This window comes from Platalea leucorodia (genome assembly GCF_965183815.1).
Source record: "Platalea leucorodia genome assembly, chromosome: 5".
NCBI lineage: Eukaryota > Metazoa > Chordata > Aves > Pelecaniformes > Threskiornithidae > Platalea > Platalea leucorodia.
In genome coordinates, this window is record NC_138827.1 from 18186360 (window position 1) to 18201232 (window position 14873).

General features: G+C 51.4%; 1 protein-coding gene across 1 annotated transcript in view; it reads left to right on the plus strand.

The window, feature by feature from the left end:
• Window positions 1-2776: 2776 nt before the first annotated feature.
• PRKCB (protein kinase C beta) overlaps window positions 2777-14873 on the plus strand; it is a 129510-nt gene continuing 117413 nt past the window's right edge. The window contains exons 1-2 of the mRNA XM_082312479.1: window positions 2777-2962; window positions 3245-3276. Of these exons, the coding sequence (XP_082168605.1) occupies window positions 2793-2962; window positions 3245-3276 (202 nt within the window). The 5' untranslated portion in view covers window positions 2777-2792. The remainder of the gene's footprint in view (window positions 2963-3244; window positions 3277-14873) is intronic.

The window sequence follows — 14873 nt, forward strand, 5'->3', positions numbered from 1 at the left end:
GTTGGGTATTGGTGCCCTGCTCTGTCTGATGGCAGGAGCCGATGGAGGGGAAAATGTGATACGGAACCTGCGCTTTTACGGAAACAGGAATGAATTGGGCTGATTTCCCCTCTGCTCCATGCACTGTGCTCCCCTGAGAGTGCCAGTTCAGAGTTGTTTGTGTGTTAGTCCTCTCATCGCACCTGTGGGGACTTTACTTGCATTAACGAATACAACAATTTCCTTAGAGGAAGGAGATGCTGGGATGTTCAGCCTGCCATTTCAAAGTGCTGAGGGGATCTGGATACCCAGCTCCCATGAAAATTAGCATGGTCTTGAAAATCCTGCCTTTAATATGATATGCCTTTGAGTGTGCTAAATAATGAAAATGGTGAAATAAGGAAAAAAGAAAACAACCTCCCGAGAGCAGGAACTGTACCTGGCTTTTGTAGTTCTTGGCCCAGCAGAGTGAAAAAAGCTTGCGTGTGAATACTGACATGATTATCAATACTTATAGGGGGGAAATTAAAGACATATTCTCAGTGGTTTCTGCTGCCGCTGGGTTTCATATGCAGCAGCTATGCAGGCTGCGTTTGGAAAATGGGTACATACAGTAAAAGAACAACAAAGAAGAAACAGGCAAAGCCCGGAGTTTACAATTAAAATGAGAAGACTTCAGCCTAGCACAGCTACATGTTAAGTGCAGCATGCACTTAGGGTAATACACCACTTTCCTTCACGAAAGTACACAGGAAAGGAATCAAAATGACCTGTTATTATTTTCATTATTACTCTCATTCCTTTGCATGCAGGAGGAGTTATTTCTGTTGCCAAGATTTCTATGTGCAAACCAGCAGTGAATAGGGCCTCACACCCAAGGCAGAAGACACCCTGCAGCACAGGCTGGCATGCTGACAGGGAGAAAAAGCACCACCTTCGGCCCCCCTTTCTCTGGCACGCTGCGGGAGGCCGCGGGAAGGTTCCCCTTCATTCCCTCATGACACAAGCGCAGCACGAGGAGGGATGCCTGCAATTTATTTCTCCTCCTTAGCATTAAAATCACATGATGCTGGGTGTTAGTAACAAGCCTGTCTGTTTATGGAAAGACGACATCAGCAGGACAGGTCAGCTACATTTTATTATTGTAATGAACCTTTTAAAGCAGCTGCATAATAACAGCTCTGGGCCTATTTCTGGTAAGCCTCCTGGGCATTTAATTCCATAGAGCTCGACGGGCATTCTTCAGAGAAAGAGCTTGTAGGATGGAGGGCTGGATCACAGCGGAGCAGGGACGGTCTCGGGCCACAGAGGGAAAATGATCACATGGCTGCAGAGCCAGAATTAAATCCCACAAATGAGAATGTAGAAAGACTTGTTGTTCACAGAAATATTTTCACGATTATGTTTCAATCAATCAAAGTTGTCTCCTGTTTTGATTTGAATTTTCATTGCTTCAGCTCCCAGACCAGGCACGATACAGCACTGGGCTGGCACAGGCAGACCTGGATGTTGGAGCGGGACACGGAGGAAGAGGCTGACAGATCTGATTTTCAGTGTCTGTGAATGCCGGCAGGTAGCAAGAAAGATGAATGGCAAATGTGGTTTGAAAACTCCTCCATGCTAGTCAGCTGAGGTATTTTCAGTGAGTTGGGTAAAAGAAGGTCATTATTTGAACTGTAAGTTTAGAAAAACATTCTGAGAGGACCTCTGAGCTGGTCGGCTTTGCATCCCTTGTGCCTGTGTGTGAGCCCTGTCCTGCCTCCAGGAGGGTGGCCCTGCCTGGGCTGCTTGGGGCCACACTCGGGCTCCCCTGAGCTGCAGTCATCCCCTGCGCCCGGCCAGGCACAGGGCCGTGCCCCCTCTGCGTCTGCCAGAGCTCCAGCCCGGATCCCCTCTGAACTCGTGGCTCCTGCTGCTGGCTTGTGCTGCACAGAAAATCAGGGTGGAGCAAAATAATTCTGGCCTTGACACTGGAAAGCCTTGGACTCGTGGGGGAGTTTGGGAAAAACCGTCATTCTCACTGCCAGTCCTGCAGTGGGCATTTTCCCTTCAGCACAGATGCTTGCTGCGACTGACTTGAAGACAGGATTTCCCTGGTGGTTTTTTACTGTTATTATTACCATCATTATTATTACCGTTATTATTACTTATTCACCCCCTGGCTCCTGTTCGTCCCCCTGCCCTGCCCGCTTGGGCAGCAGTGTTTTGCGGGAGAAGGCGATGTCGCTGCCGTGGTGCCGACCTGGGGCGCGCAGGGCTCCTGGCGGGGCTGGCACGGGGGCCGCTGCCCGCACCGCTGCCCGCACCGCTGCCCGCACCGCTGCCCGCACCGCTGCCGGTCGCCCCGCGGGGCCGGGGCCGGGGCCGGGGCCGGGGCCGCATCGGCCCGGGGATGCAGGTGCTGTATGCAAATGAATGCGTGGGCGGAGCCTCTCCCGGCACCGCCCACTGCGCCCCACGACGGCCCGGCGGGGCGAGGGGGGGCGCCCCCGCCCCCACCGCGCGGCGCTATGCAAATCAGCATGCAAAGCAGGGGGGCGGGGCTATGGCCGAGCGGCGCGAACAGAGGGCGGGGCTTGTCATGCAGAGAAGCGACGGGAGGGGCGGGGCTCGCCATGCAGATGAGGGGCGGGGCGGACGCGCTATGTAGATGAGGGGGCGGGGCGCCGCGGGTGTGTGTCGGTGCCTCCCGCCAGCTGCACCCAGAGGTGCCGAGCGCAGCCGAGCCCCGGCCCCAGCTGCCGCGGACGGACCGGGCCGAGCCCGGCCCAGCCAGACCGGACGGAGCCGGCGGCCGGCAGCCCGCCCCGAGCATGGCCGAGCCGCCGGCGGTGCCGGGCCCCGAGGGCGAGGAGGGCCCGGTGCGCTTCGCCCGCAAGGGCGCCCTGCGGCAGAAGAACGTGCACGAGGTGAAGAACCACAAGTTCACGGCGCGGTTCTTCAAGCAGCCCACCTTCTGCAGCCACTGCACCGACTTCATCTGGTGAGCCCCCCCCGGGACCCCGCCGGACGGCACCGACACCCCCGGGACGCCCACCTCCCCCCCTCACCCGCTCCGGGACCCCCGGCGGGACCCCTCCTCGGCCGGCGCCGCGGCACCCAGCCCGGCGGGGCTTCCCCCCCCCGGGCACCCCATCCCGGCCCGGCTCCCCTCAGCCCCCCCCGGTGCCCGCTCTCCCCGGGCCCCCGTCCCTTCCCGCCGGCGGCGCCGCGCAGGGTCGTTGCGCTGCGGTGCCGGTGCCTCACGCCGCCTCTCTCTCCGCAGGGGCTTCGGCAAGCAGGGCTTCCAGTGTCAAGGTGAGTGCCGCGCTGCCGGGCGAACCGGGGGGCTTGGGGTGGGCGGCACCGTCCCCCGCTCCCCGGACCGGCCCCGGCCGCGGGGCCGCCGGCGGAGCATCGCCGCCGGGGCTGGCGGGCAGCATCCCCGCGGGCACCGCCGTGCCCAGGCCGGGGAAGCAGCTTAGTCATTTTTTTAATCAACCGAGCAACTGGTCGGTGCTTTTAAGCTGGTCGGGTTTCGTTACCGGAGATAAGCGCCCAAGACTTCAGATAAATCCCCCTGAAAAAGGCAGAGGGAAGTTTATTGTTTTTAATGTACTTAACGTGAAAACATGTGTTTTAAAGGCAAACAGGCTGCGCGCTGGCTGGGTGGCAGTCCGATGCTGTAACTATGCAGTCTGGAAGAACTTGAATGGCTTAGTTGTGTTGCTGGGGAAAAATGAGGCTTTATAACAAAATATGTTGCAATAGCTTCTGGGCTACTACAGCCAGAATTCTTTGTTCTGATAATGCTGGGATTCTGGAGGGGCTCTTCAGGGACTTATGATGTCCTCTCAGGAAATTAGGATGAATTCACCAGGCTTTATCTGGTTCCTTGGTGCTCTTTTAGCTAGCCTAACTGCAGCTTGCACATGCTTGCAGATGCCTAGCTAATCCTGGCAGTGATGGTGTGGGTCCCACCTGTGTGAGGTTAAAGTCTGGGCTTGGGATTCAAACCGGGCTGGTGCTTGCAGTTGCTGGCAGTGAAATTTTGCTCTTATGAATGTTTGGGGAAGAGTTTTATTTTGGCGGGTGGCTGAATCCCAAGCTGAGGTATTTTGCATGAGAATAAAACTGCTGTGTAGCTCTGAACAGCTCGTCTTGGCAGCCTTCGTTTGTATCTGAAGCAGAAAACAGGACCCCCCCGGGTTACGGTGTGGCACAGAACCAAAACTCGAGGTGTCGCGGTGGGCCCGAGTCTGGGACGGCCGCTCTGCCCGCGCTGCGCCTGCCGGCTGGGGCGGCTGCAGGCAGGGGGGCTCTGTCTTGGGTGCCCTCGGGAGCGTCTCTTCAGGCGCTTGTACAAGCAGTGTAAGTCTAGCCCAATCTGAATGGTGCTGCTACTCATCCTTAACACTTGCCGTAGAATATAACCTTAAAATACCAAAAGCATCTCCCTGCTGCCTCCCAAACCCCCACCCGAAGGCCTGGGCTGGTGTTGGCAAGCAGAGGAAAGCAGATGTGGAGACTAAAACGTGTCCTAGGGGTGTTACTCAAGGTCACGGCTTCCCCTGGTACCTGAGGTTTCATACATGGGTGGTTAAATCACATTACGCCGATGAGTTTTGTGCAGCTTACATGTCTTATTGTGGGTCTTCCCAGGTTTACGCAGCCATTGATGCTCTGACTCTCCTTGTGGTGCAGGCAGCGTCACGCCAGGCCTATTTGTGCAAACACAACGCCCCTGAAATTTGAAGTGTGCTGGAAAAGCTAGTGGGGATCATCTGCTGGCGGGGCAGGGTTTTTCTTTCTTCCTCTGTCATTTCTAGTGCTTTGCTCAGTTCTACCTATAGCATTCAGTATCAGATAATTTGAGCCTTTTCAAGTCTCTCTTCCAGCCGTTAGGAACTATTGTTGAAACCTGTAATTGCGCACTTGCTTCAAGCTTTATCCTTTAATGTTTTTAACCAGTATTAAATCGCTCTTCAGTGCGAGGTCTGTAAAAGGGACCCGTGAATGTGGTCTCAGGCTTGCTAATGCACAGCAATTGGCCTCCAAATGAAGGGACCCTTCACCAACTAGTAGGTGTTAAACAGCACAATCCTGTCCTGTGGTTCTTGGAGCAGGAGCCCTTATGAGGCTGCAGTAACACCAGCAGGATTCCCAGTAGCACACTGTGCTCAGTGATGTCTCCAAAGGTGTGTGACTGGTCCATAACACACCTTTCTGCCTTAAGAAACCACTTTCTGCATAATTCTCATATTACAGACATGAAAACCGCATTACTGTATTGCAATAGGAAATTTTGCAGACTGCAATATGTAGAACAGACCAATCTTTACCCCGAATACCTTCCCCAAATCCATTATCTTATGTGGATTTTCACATACATCCCCTTCTGCGAGGTTCCGAGGTCCCTGGGTGAAAGCGCTCCCGTTAGTGAGGTAGCTGCAACTCAGACCGTGGGCGTGATCCTCATTACAGCAAAAGCATCGTGCAGTTGGTGCCCCACGACGGAAGGCACGCCGTGTCTCCGTGCAGAACGCTTCCAGGTTGGAAAGTCAGGCATGAGCTAGAAGTCGCTACTGCCTGCCATCTGTTTTGAAATCACAGCTACGCCGGGAGGCTCCGGGAGGGAGAGCGGTCCTTCTGCAGCAGGAGGAAGAACTCGGGGTGCCGGGGCTGGCTCCACTGCCGCTCCTGCCCCCAGCGTGGGTCAAGCTATTGCGCCGGAGCCGTTGTAGTGCTGGGTCGTGCTGGGCACCGCTCCTCTTGGCAAGAAGCGCTAGGCTTCGGGTTTGTGCCCCACAGGTTGTGCTGTGGCTGCTGTTGAACTTGGTAAATACGACCTATTTACCATTGAAGGAAAAAAACCTCAGGGCTAGCTTTTGTTGAGGAGTTCTTTTTCTTCAGTAAGCTTACAGTAAGCTTTGATTGTAGTGTTTAGCTCTGCCTTTATTGAATGCAGCTTTAATTCAACTTTAACAACTTCCCTAACTATTTTATCCTGTTGTTCAGTGGGGATGGCTGGAAATGTAGCTAAGGCATGTACCTGGTTCTGAGCGGTTTCCTATGGCCATGGTTGCTTTAAGTAGGTTTTCACCTGTGCCCTGATTTCTTTCTAGGGCATTTGCAATAATTAGATTGTTAATTAGCTTATTACTTGTGACTTTTGGCAGGAAGTTAGCAGAAACTGACTCTTTGTAGCTTGAAATACTAATGGATACCACAAATGCCACTTAATTGCTTGCTAATCTGCTTCTTATCCTGGTATACCATCTCCTTCTTATCCTTGTATGCATCTTAAGACTTCCTGGGCTAACGTTTTTCTTCAGAGCCAGAAAGCATTTCTGTGCTGGGCAGCAGGAGGTCTGTGCGCAGGTGGCCCTGAGGAGCAGGGCTGGTTCCTGCAGGTTAACAGAAAATATCAATATATTGTGGGTGTTGGAAGACTGAAGTGCTGTGGACGTGCCTGGAGCTGCCAGAAAGACAAACTCTTGGGGGAAGCTCAATGTGCACTGGCTGCATGTCAGCTCACGGTACAGAGGGGGCTTTCTGGCTCTGTTATAGCGATCTGTTGTAGCTACAAGGTATGTGAACTCATAAATAACAGAGAGAGAGGGGTGTACATGTTCTCCCCTTCCCGGGTTTCGAGATCCATCTGTCCGATACCATTAGCAGGGAATACATGAGGAGGGAGAGAGCAGCATCTCGTTATCTGCAGGCTGTCTCAGTGAAGGAACGACGTAGGGCTAAGTTAGAGCTGATGGCTTTGCTGTCTCGGTTCTCCTAACTTACAAAGTGCTTTGGGGATGGTAAAGGAAAGGGAACTGGTCTGAAAGCCATGAGAGGGAAATTCTTGGTCTCGTTCTCAGAATGTGCCGCTTCTGGAAACTGCAGCTTTCTCTTTGTCTTTGCTCATGTTCCCTCCTTGCCGTCCTTGGGGTATCTGTCTCCTGTTGTCCAAGCAGCTCTCGGTCCCTCTGCTGATCAGGGCACTGGTTGGGTTGGAGGTTTTGTGAGGGGGGCACCTCGCTAAGAGACAGGTTTGTTTAACCTGGAGTCGCCATCGTGGCGGCTGGGCTGGGCTTTCACCATGGGAACTGGGGAAGAGCAGGGGAAGAGGTGCTCACGTAGAGGTGAAGAGCCATGTGACGTGATTCTCGCTTAGGAGCAAAAAATAACCTGCATCTGTTACTGCTTTCACGTGTACAGAGTAAGTAGAAAAGATCTTGGAAAGAAAAATCTTGATTCCTTAAGAGGAGAAGGGGAAAAAAAAAAAGCATAATTTAGTAATGGATGCTTAGATCTCATGCAATACCTTTTCTGGGGAAAACGTTTGCTTCTTATCCCTAGTTATGAATCAGTAAGCAAAGATACTCTTCAGATTTAGTCTCTTTCCCAACTTCATACGAAATACAATTCCTTCTTCCAGGCTTTCTTCTCCCCATCCTCCAAATCTTGTTTCTTTTGTCTTTTCACAATTCAACGTCTGATACCAAAACTAAGCAGCTGGAAAATGTCAGACAGGCCTTACCTTTCAAGCAAGTATTTCTCTCTTGCTATCTGCCTTCAAAACCCACCCTTCCTTCCCCCACCTCTTCGCTGCCCTCCAGACGGAAGTGAAACCCATAACAGCTCTGGTCTTAACTGCAGCTCGTGCTGCTGCTACGGGTTTTGGTTTGTCGCCATTAACTTCGTGCAGGCGTTCAGTGCGCGCTTTTATTGACTGTATTAAGCAAGGGAGAAACAAAAGCAAAACAAACTCCAATCATTCGGAGTTGCCTCAAACCCCGTAATTTTGTGTCAACATATTATGCACACTGGAGAAATGTTAGTGTTCAAATAGACTAATTAAAAATGTTACTGCAATTACTTTTGCAACACAAATGATGCTAATTATATAATGCTGCAGAAATTGGAAACATAATTTTGGAGGATTTTTGTGTGCCTTGCAGCGGTAATACAATTCTTGGTACTGTAGCCGTGGAGCCTCGGGCAGCGGGAGCCCGGTTCTCCGGCCACTGGGGCAGCACCTTGGAGCAGGTAGAAATAGAAAGGGGAAGTCGGTCTGGTCCCCTGTGCTGCACCAGATGGTCTGCGGTTCTGCAGAACTGTGAATACAAACAGAGTTGACAGGGAAAATGGGAAGATGTGCCCCTTCACGTTTTGGTCGAAGGATCAAATCTCCTTCAAAGACTAGTTGTAAAGCCTATAGCCTGAGCTGGTTTCCCTAATCCTGCCCTGCCCTGTGCTAGATTCCTGCAGCTCAGCAGAGCAGCTGGGCAAGGAGATCTGTTTTGGAAGGAAATCTGGACCTGCAGAAGGCTCTTACAGCGCAGGGTCTGCGGCTGTTGGGTTCAGCAGGCATCACTTGATATGTTAAGCCCAGTTAGTGTCTCCTTACAGCGCAGAAGCGTTTACTTGAGTTTCTCAGTGGAAGTGGTTTCTCTTTTCCCTCCCCCTTTGCAGTTAGCATGGTAGATTTTTCTTTCTTATCTCCTGAGATAGCTGTCATCCTAAAATGATCTTACACTTCGATAGTGAAGTGGTCTGTTTCCTTCCCGGGGTATCTGTTACTGCCCAGTGCCAGCAATAGGAAGCTGGGCAGAGGGCCTCTCAGCTGGCCCTGGAGGGGGGGTTCGGATGCCTTGGGGGCGACAGGAGGGTTTGCATCTTGTCTAGCTGGTGTCTGTCAGCTGTGACTCCACCACAGAGTTTAAACCACTTCGGTATACGAGCTTCTGCCATGATTATTCTCTGCGTATTGAGTCTTCCAGGGGAATTTAATGCCTGGGCTGTCTCTAAGGAGACTTCTCAGCAAACAGTACAGGCATTTCTGTACGTCTGCTAGCTCACTCGCATGCGATCCTACAAATTCCTACAGCATGCAGGCTCCTGGAAGGGTGTGTAGAGCATCCTTGCGCTAGCAGTAAGTTGTGGGCGAACACTCACCTGTCTCAGCGCCAGCAAAAGATGCCGGGGCTGCAAAACAGAGCAAGACCTTGAGGGTTTGATATCTGGTGTAAAACAGGAGGTGGGATTGAATCTCCTCTCAAAACTTGGTGTGAATTCTGTTAACTGACAGGGGTTTATCTAGAAACTCAAGCTAGAGGAGTTGTACCAGCCCTTCCGGTGGGCTGCTGCCCTCCCAACCAGCAAGCTCGGCTCCTCGTTCTTCTGACTGCATTTGAAAAGGCAAAAATCTGAAAATGTTTGAGACGCTTGTTAATGCCATCCAGTCCCCCTTTGGATTTATCAGCAAATAAGTCGCGTGATCACAGCGACTAAGAAATTAACTTCTAGCTGTGCCCATAATTTAGTTCAGGGCAGAACTTCTTGGAACATGTAATTACAAAGTGTGCAATCAGAAGGGGAATGTTGAAGTGTCATCCCCTGGTCTGAATCGAATGTGTGCGGTAACAAGAAGGGGTGCTTATAATGGTGGGTGGGATGGGATTTTGCCCAGGAGAAATGTTTGGGTGGATTTTTCCTGCAGAAGCCAGCTGTGCAGAGGATTAGTGCTGTACATTAACACAAACAGAGCTGTGGACCTGCCAGAGTCTGACTGTGGGCTGGTTGCCTTTTGATGCATGTGGTAAGGCTCCAGCATGAAGGACAGCATGGAGCAGCGGTGGAGGGCGTTTGCAGTGCTGTGCGATTAATTCCTCTAGCGTGGCTTCATGAATCATTATTCTGAAAGTCCGTAAATTAGAGCCATTTAGAAAAGGTGAGTAACAAGCTCCCTGTAGGAGAGGAGTAACTGTAGGTCTTCTGGGCAGCGTGTTCCTCACGTTCTTCAAAGGCTGCAACCCAAGACAGATTGCAGAGAACAAGCCCTGTGAAAAAGGCAATAGAAACAAAACCAGAAAAGCAGGAGTCCCTGTGCAGTGATCCTGGATGCAGCCTTGGGGTTTCCATTGCCGTGTTCTCATGTCATCTTGTGTGTTCCTGGCACAAATACCCTTCACTCCACTGGTCACCAATGTACACGCTGTCCCTGATAGCTGGGCAAGGGGAAGAGGGAGGAGAGAGTGCCAAGTGCTCCACAGACCCTCCAGGTTTTTCAAATGATGCTGTAGAAAACAAAGCGCAGCAGAGGACTTGTTCATCCTGCGGGCTGGCGTTGCTCTGTACTTCAAGTTTTAGCAGAAACTCTTACTTGACCGGAACCACTGCGCTCCTCAGAGTGGGACCCCTGTAAAGAGTCCCTGGAGTGAGGCATTGCACTGAAATCTTGTACCTAAACTGAGACATGGGCTAGGGTGTCTAGAAACGAGGGCTATCCCTTGGGTTTCCCATTCCCTGGGGAAAGGACAGCTGTGGGCTGCTGCTTCCCCCACTCTGAGCCACGGAGGGTTTGTCTCCTCTGGAGGCAGGTACGTCAGCTCGAGGCTGCTTTCCCCACCCCATGATCCAGCCAGCCAGGGCTGGGTTGGTGTTGGTGACCACTGTGCCTTGGCCAGGAGTCCGCTGAGGCAGAGGAGTGATAGTACTGGCAGAGATGTAAAATGGATGCAGTAAATGCCGTAGTCCTCCAGACAGTGACCTGATGGATGAAGGTAAAAATCTCTCCGGAGCTTTTCAGCCCATCAGGGTGAGTGTTAGGGGGTGCTTCCCAAGCACAGGGGCTATTACCCCAACAGAGAAGGGGCCCTCACTGGGAGAGACTTGACCCTGGCTAGCTCTGTCCTGCCAGCCTGGAGCAGCCATCACTGAGAAGTCAGTTTTTCCACAAAAGCCACAGGAGGGGTGGGGGAGATGAGAAGAAAGCTCCAGTTGTGTGGTGCTTGGTAGCAGCCAAATGCTTCGTATTAAGCAGAAGCAATTCCCAGAAGTAGCTGTGCTGACTGTAACTCTTCCCGGGAAGGCAGCGTACCCAGCCAACTCCTTGTGAGAGTTGCACCTGATGCTGTGCAGGGGCAGAAGCAGCTGAACGCTTGGCTCGCTTTACCACGATGATAAGGACTCTTGCAGACACCATGCAGAGCAGTAGCCATGGGGTCTCTCCCAGGGGATTGCTCTACCCTCTCAGTGTGTCTCATCCCAAGGAGCTGCAGGGCACCAAATGGCTTCAACAGTGGTGAGCTACTGCCACAGCTTCCAGGGGTGGCTGTCGAGCTGAACAGGGAGCTGAGCCGGGGGAGCTGCCTGTGCTGCAGACACCGAGTGCTCGCTCCTCTGCGCGTCCTCCTGCTGCACGTGGCCAAGGCTCGACTGAAACAGCCAAGGGGTGGCTCCGGCCAAGCAGCATCTTTGGATTTTCTGTGACAGACCCGCTCAGCCCCAGTGCTGCGCACAGAGATGGCTGGAAGCCGTTGACACCTAAAACAGCTGCTGCCCTGTGAGAAAGACTTCTCCAGGTTTTTCTGCTGGTGAGGAGAAGGGGGATGAGCAAAAACCTTCCCTTCCTCAGGGAGCAGCAGGAATTGGGGGTGCCTGGCATGGTGCAGTGCTGGGGTGGGAGCCTGGCCCTGGTGTGCTGCAGGGGCTGATGCGGGCTGTGCCCCGAGGAGAGGGGGATCTCCATGGTTCATGGCGGTTTTGTGTTAGCAATGCTGTGCTCTCTGTTCTGATTACCTTAATATAGGCTGCGAGTGATTTATCTGTCCTGTTCTTAGACCAGCCGCCATTGGAAAAATGAAATAAATTAAAATGTTCTCCTTGTGAGTAGACCACCTGAATTCTATATAATTAAAACAGTAACTTGCAAGCAGCAGTCCTTTTTTTTCCTCTTCAGGATTATTTAACTGTTCATCATTATGGGAGGAAGCAAGACGAGTCCTTACAGGGTCCCACTTCATACAGTAAGTCAGCCCTCACCATCGCTTCCAACAGCTGATCCTGGCTCCCTGTAAAAGGAAATGCATTTCATGAAACGTGACAGCTCTGCTCCTGCAGCATTACCGTGCAGATGAAGCTGCCTGCTGCCGCTGCTGTTCAGCTCAGCATCTGCTGGCAGCGATGGGCATTGTCTGCTGGCCGCGCGCTGGTCTGCAGCGCGTAAATCGCTTCAGGACGGTTCCCCTGCACTTGAATGCTCGTTGCAAACTGGAGCAGGACTCGTCGTCATCTTCCTGTGAAGAGGTTACTGGAAGCCAGTTACTTTCTTTTCTTGTTTACAAAGTGCCTCTCTTTCTGGAAGCTGTCCAAGGCTGGGCAGACCTGGGCTGCGGCAATCGTTGCTCTGCTGTTAGGTGCTGATAAATGCTGTTTAGATGACATGATTCTTTCCCTTGTTTCTCTGGCATGCCTGAGTTGCCTGCACAGTGTATCTGCTGGCGTGTGTCAGCTGGGAGGGGGATGCTCGCAAGCTGATGGGGATGGCGTACGCAGGCAGGAACGGGCGTGTTGGCTGGCCAGCTCCTTGTGGCTCATAGCTGACCTGAGGCATAATTGCGGCACTGCTCAAGCTGTTTGCTTTTGAGGGATTTGGGCTGACTTCCTCAGCTGTTTATAGCTGTCCTGCCCTTCCCATCATGTGGAGAAAAACAGTTCTAGCATGATACTTGAATCAGCAAGTGTTTGGGGTGAACACCTGTAACTTCATTGGTCTCTTGCTTTCAGAATTTAACTTCTGTAGCACAGGAGCACAAAATTTTCCCGCCCCAGCTGATGTGCATTGATTGTTGAATATATAATGTGTTTGAGTTACATCTTGTCGGTTTAAATAACTTGTTTCCATATTTGGTCTTGCTTTTGTGCCAGACTTATACATCTTGTTTAAATATGACAAGCAGAATATACTCACTGTTAATCCTAGCTGGACAGGCAATGCCTGCCAAAAGACCCGATATTAATAGGCTCCAGTACACGCAAGTTACTGGACTTGCTTACCTGAAACTCGTTACAGTACAACTCCCCTTAAATTGGCTCTTTTGCATCCAGTTAAATCTCTGTTTTTCCAGAGAGTCAGTCTACTGTGAACTTTCCTCTTTGGGTGGGAGTGCTTGCTCCTCAGAGCAATCTTCTGAGCAAGAAAATCGTTCTGGCTCCAAGTGGGAGAAAAAACGGGTGAATGTTCTTTGGGGTGGTTGAGGAAATGGGAGGATAATTAGTGGCTCTGCAGGGATGTCTTGGGAGCAGCTGGGCTTGAGCAGGGCATGCCCTTGCTGGTGCAGGCAGCTTCAGCAGGGGTGTGCATGGAGGGCAGGGTGAGTTCGGTGAGTACATGTGCTCTTGAGGGCAATGGCAGTAGCTGGCTGCTCGGGGTGGCTCTGCCTCTGCTGCTGGTTGGGGGTCATGTTTAAAAACTTCAGTCTCCTGTAGTTCTGATCTGGTCTTCCTACAGTCGGTATTGAGTCAGCAGCGGGGAAGCTAAAAAAGATTCTGATGCCTAAATCTCAGCCTTCAGCCGCTCCTCTTCTTCCTCACGCTGTGATGCTGGTGTGTTTTAGCTGATCATGCTGGTAGATTCCTCCCCCGTCTTCTGTTGCCATGTGAAATGATCCAACAGTAATAGCTTCACCTTTGGAGAGAACAGCTAAATACCTTTATTCTGATGGTCTGAACAGCAAGCACATTTAATAGTTGACACTCTTAGCACATGAACAAATGCATTTTCATGATTTCCAATTATAGCAGAAGAATGAGAAAGTGAGGTTGTGAAGAGGAGTGAAAGTCGTCTTGGCTCTCCTGAATGGCTTAATGCAGCTTTGCTCAGTGACAGAGCTATGAAGTCAGGAGTCCGTACGAAGATTGTTTTATAATATCAGTAAGAAGCTGGAGTGAGGGGGAAGTGGCCCACGAATTTAATTTGCATCACTGAGTGGATTAGCTCCTGACGCAGTGCAAAGTCATTATTTACCATGTCTCCAGATCTGTTGCCTTTATCAGTGCAATGGTTTGGAGAGAGGCTGATTCAGAGATCATTACATCTTGGTGTTTTACTTGGCGGGGACGGTTAACACTTGCCTTGTAAGCAAAATGATGGTGCTTGTCAAGATTGTTAATATTGTGCCTACCCCAAGAGGCTGAGTAATTTGTTTTTATATTTTTTCTTTCTTTGCATTCGTTACACTAAATACTTTTGCTTTGGCTTGGTTCAGGAAAAATATTTGGAAATGCTCCATAGCTTGCCATTAACCTAGAGTAGCCAAGAGGAGAAAGGTTGCCTAAGCGATTAAAAACAGTGCAACCTGTGTCCCTGGTCTCTGAGACCGGTGCATCTTCCCCACCGAGCAGCAGAAGGTATGGCTGAGTCGTGCCGGCGAGCTTGCGGGAGCGACAGCGTGGTCTCTGCGGTGCTTGCCACTTTTAGCCTCGGTCACTGTGCTGGAGACCCTCTGTCCCCAGCAGTTGCTATCGCTCAGGATAAGTCAGTGCATTGTCACCTTTCCCGTATGGATGGAAGACTTACGCACAGCTTAAAATAATGCCCCAAACAGTTATTTATAGACTCTTCAGAGCTTGACACAGTCTTTGCTGTGGAGCGACCTTTGCCATGTCGTCATGATGGAGATGAACTTTGTACAGGCTTTGTTTTTTCGTTGCCTTATGGGCTGCTTTGGGAAAACGGCCTTTAAGGGAGAGACTAAAATTCTCCATGTTCGCTTAGTTCCTGAAGAGTTTGATGGAGTAACTCGCTTTCTGGGGGGACTGATCAGAGTAAAGTGCTCTCTCGTGCAACAGCTGTAATTGCCAGTGGAGAGAGTTTCTGAAGATGGTAGATCTATCACGAGGGGACATCCCTGCATGTCATGGGAGAGAAGGGCTGAGCAGGACACCTTTGCTGCCTGCCCCCCCCCCAGCCTGCCACGGGAGATTCTGCTGCTTTCAGCTTGCTGCCCCAGGAATGGCTGTAAAACTGAAGTAATTCACATTTGTGTGCTCATGCATCTAAGGGCTGTCTCCAATAGCTCAGTCCATTAACTTCCAAATTTGTCTTATTCATTTGTCTTTGATGGAGAGGTGCC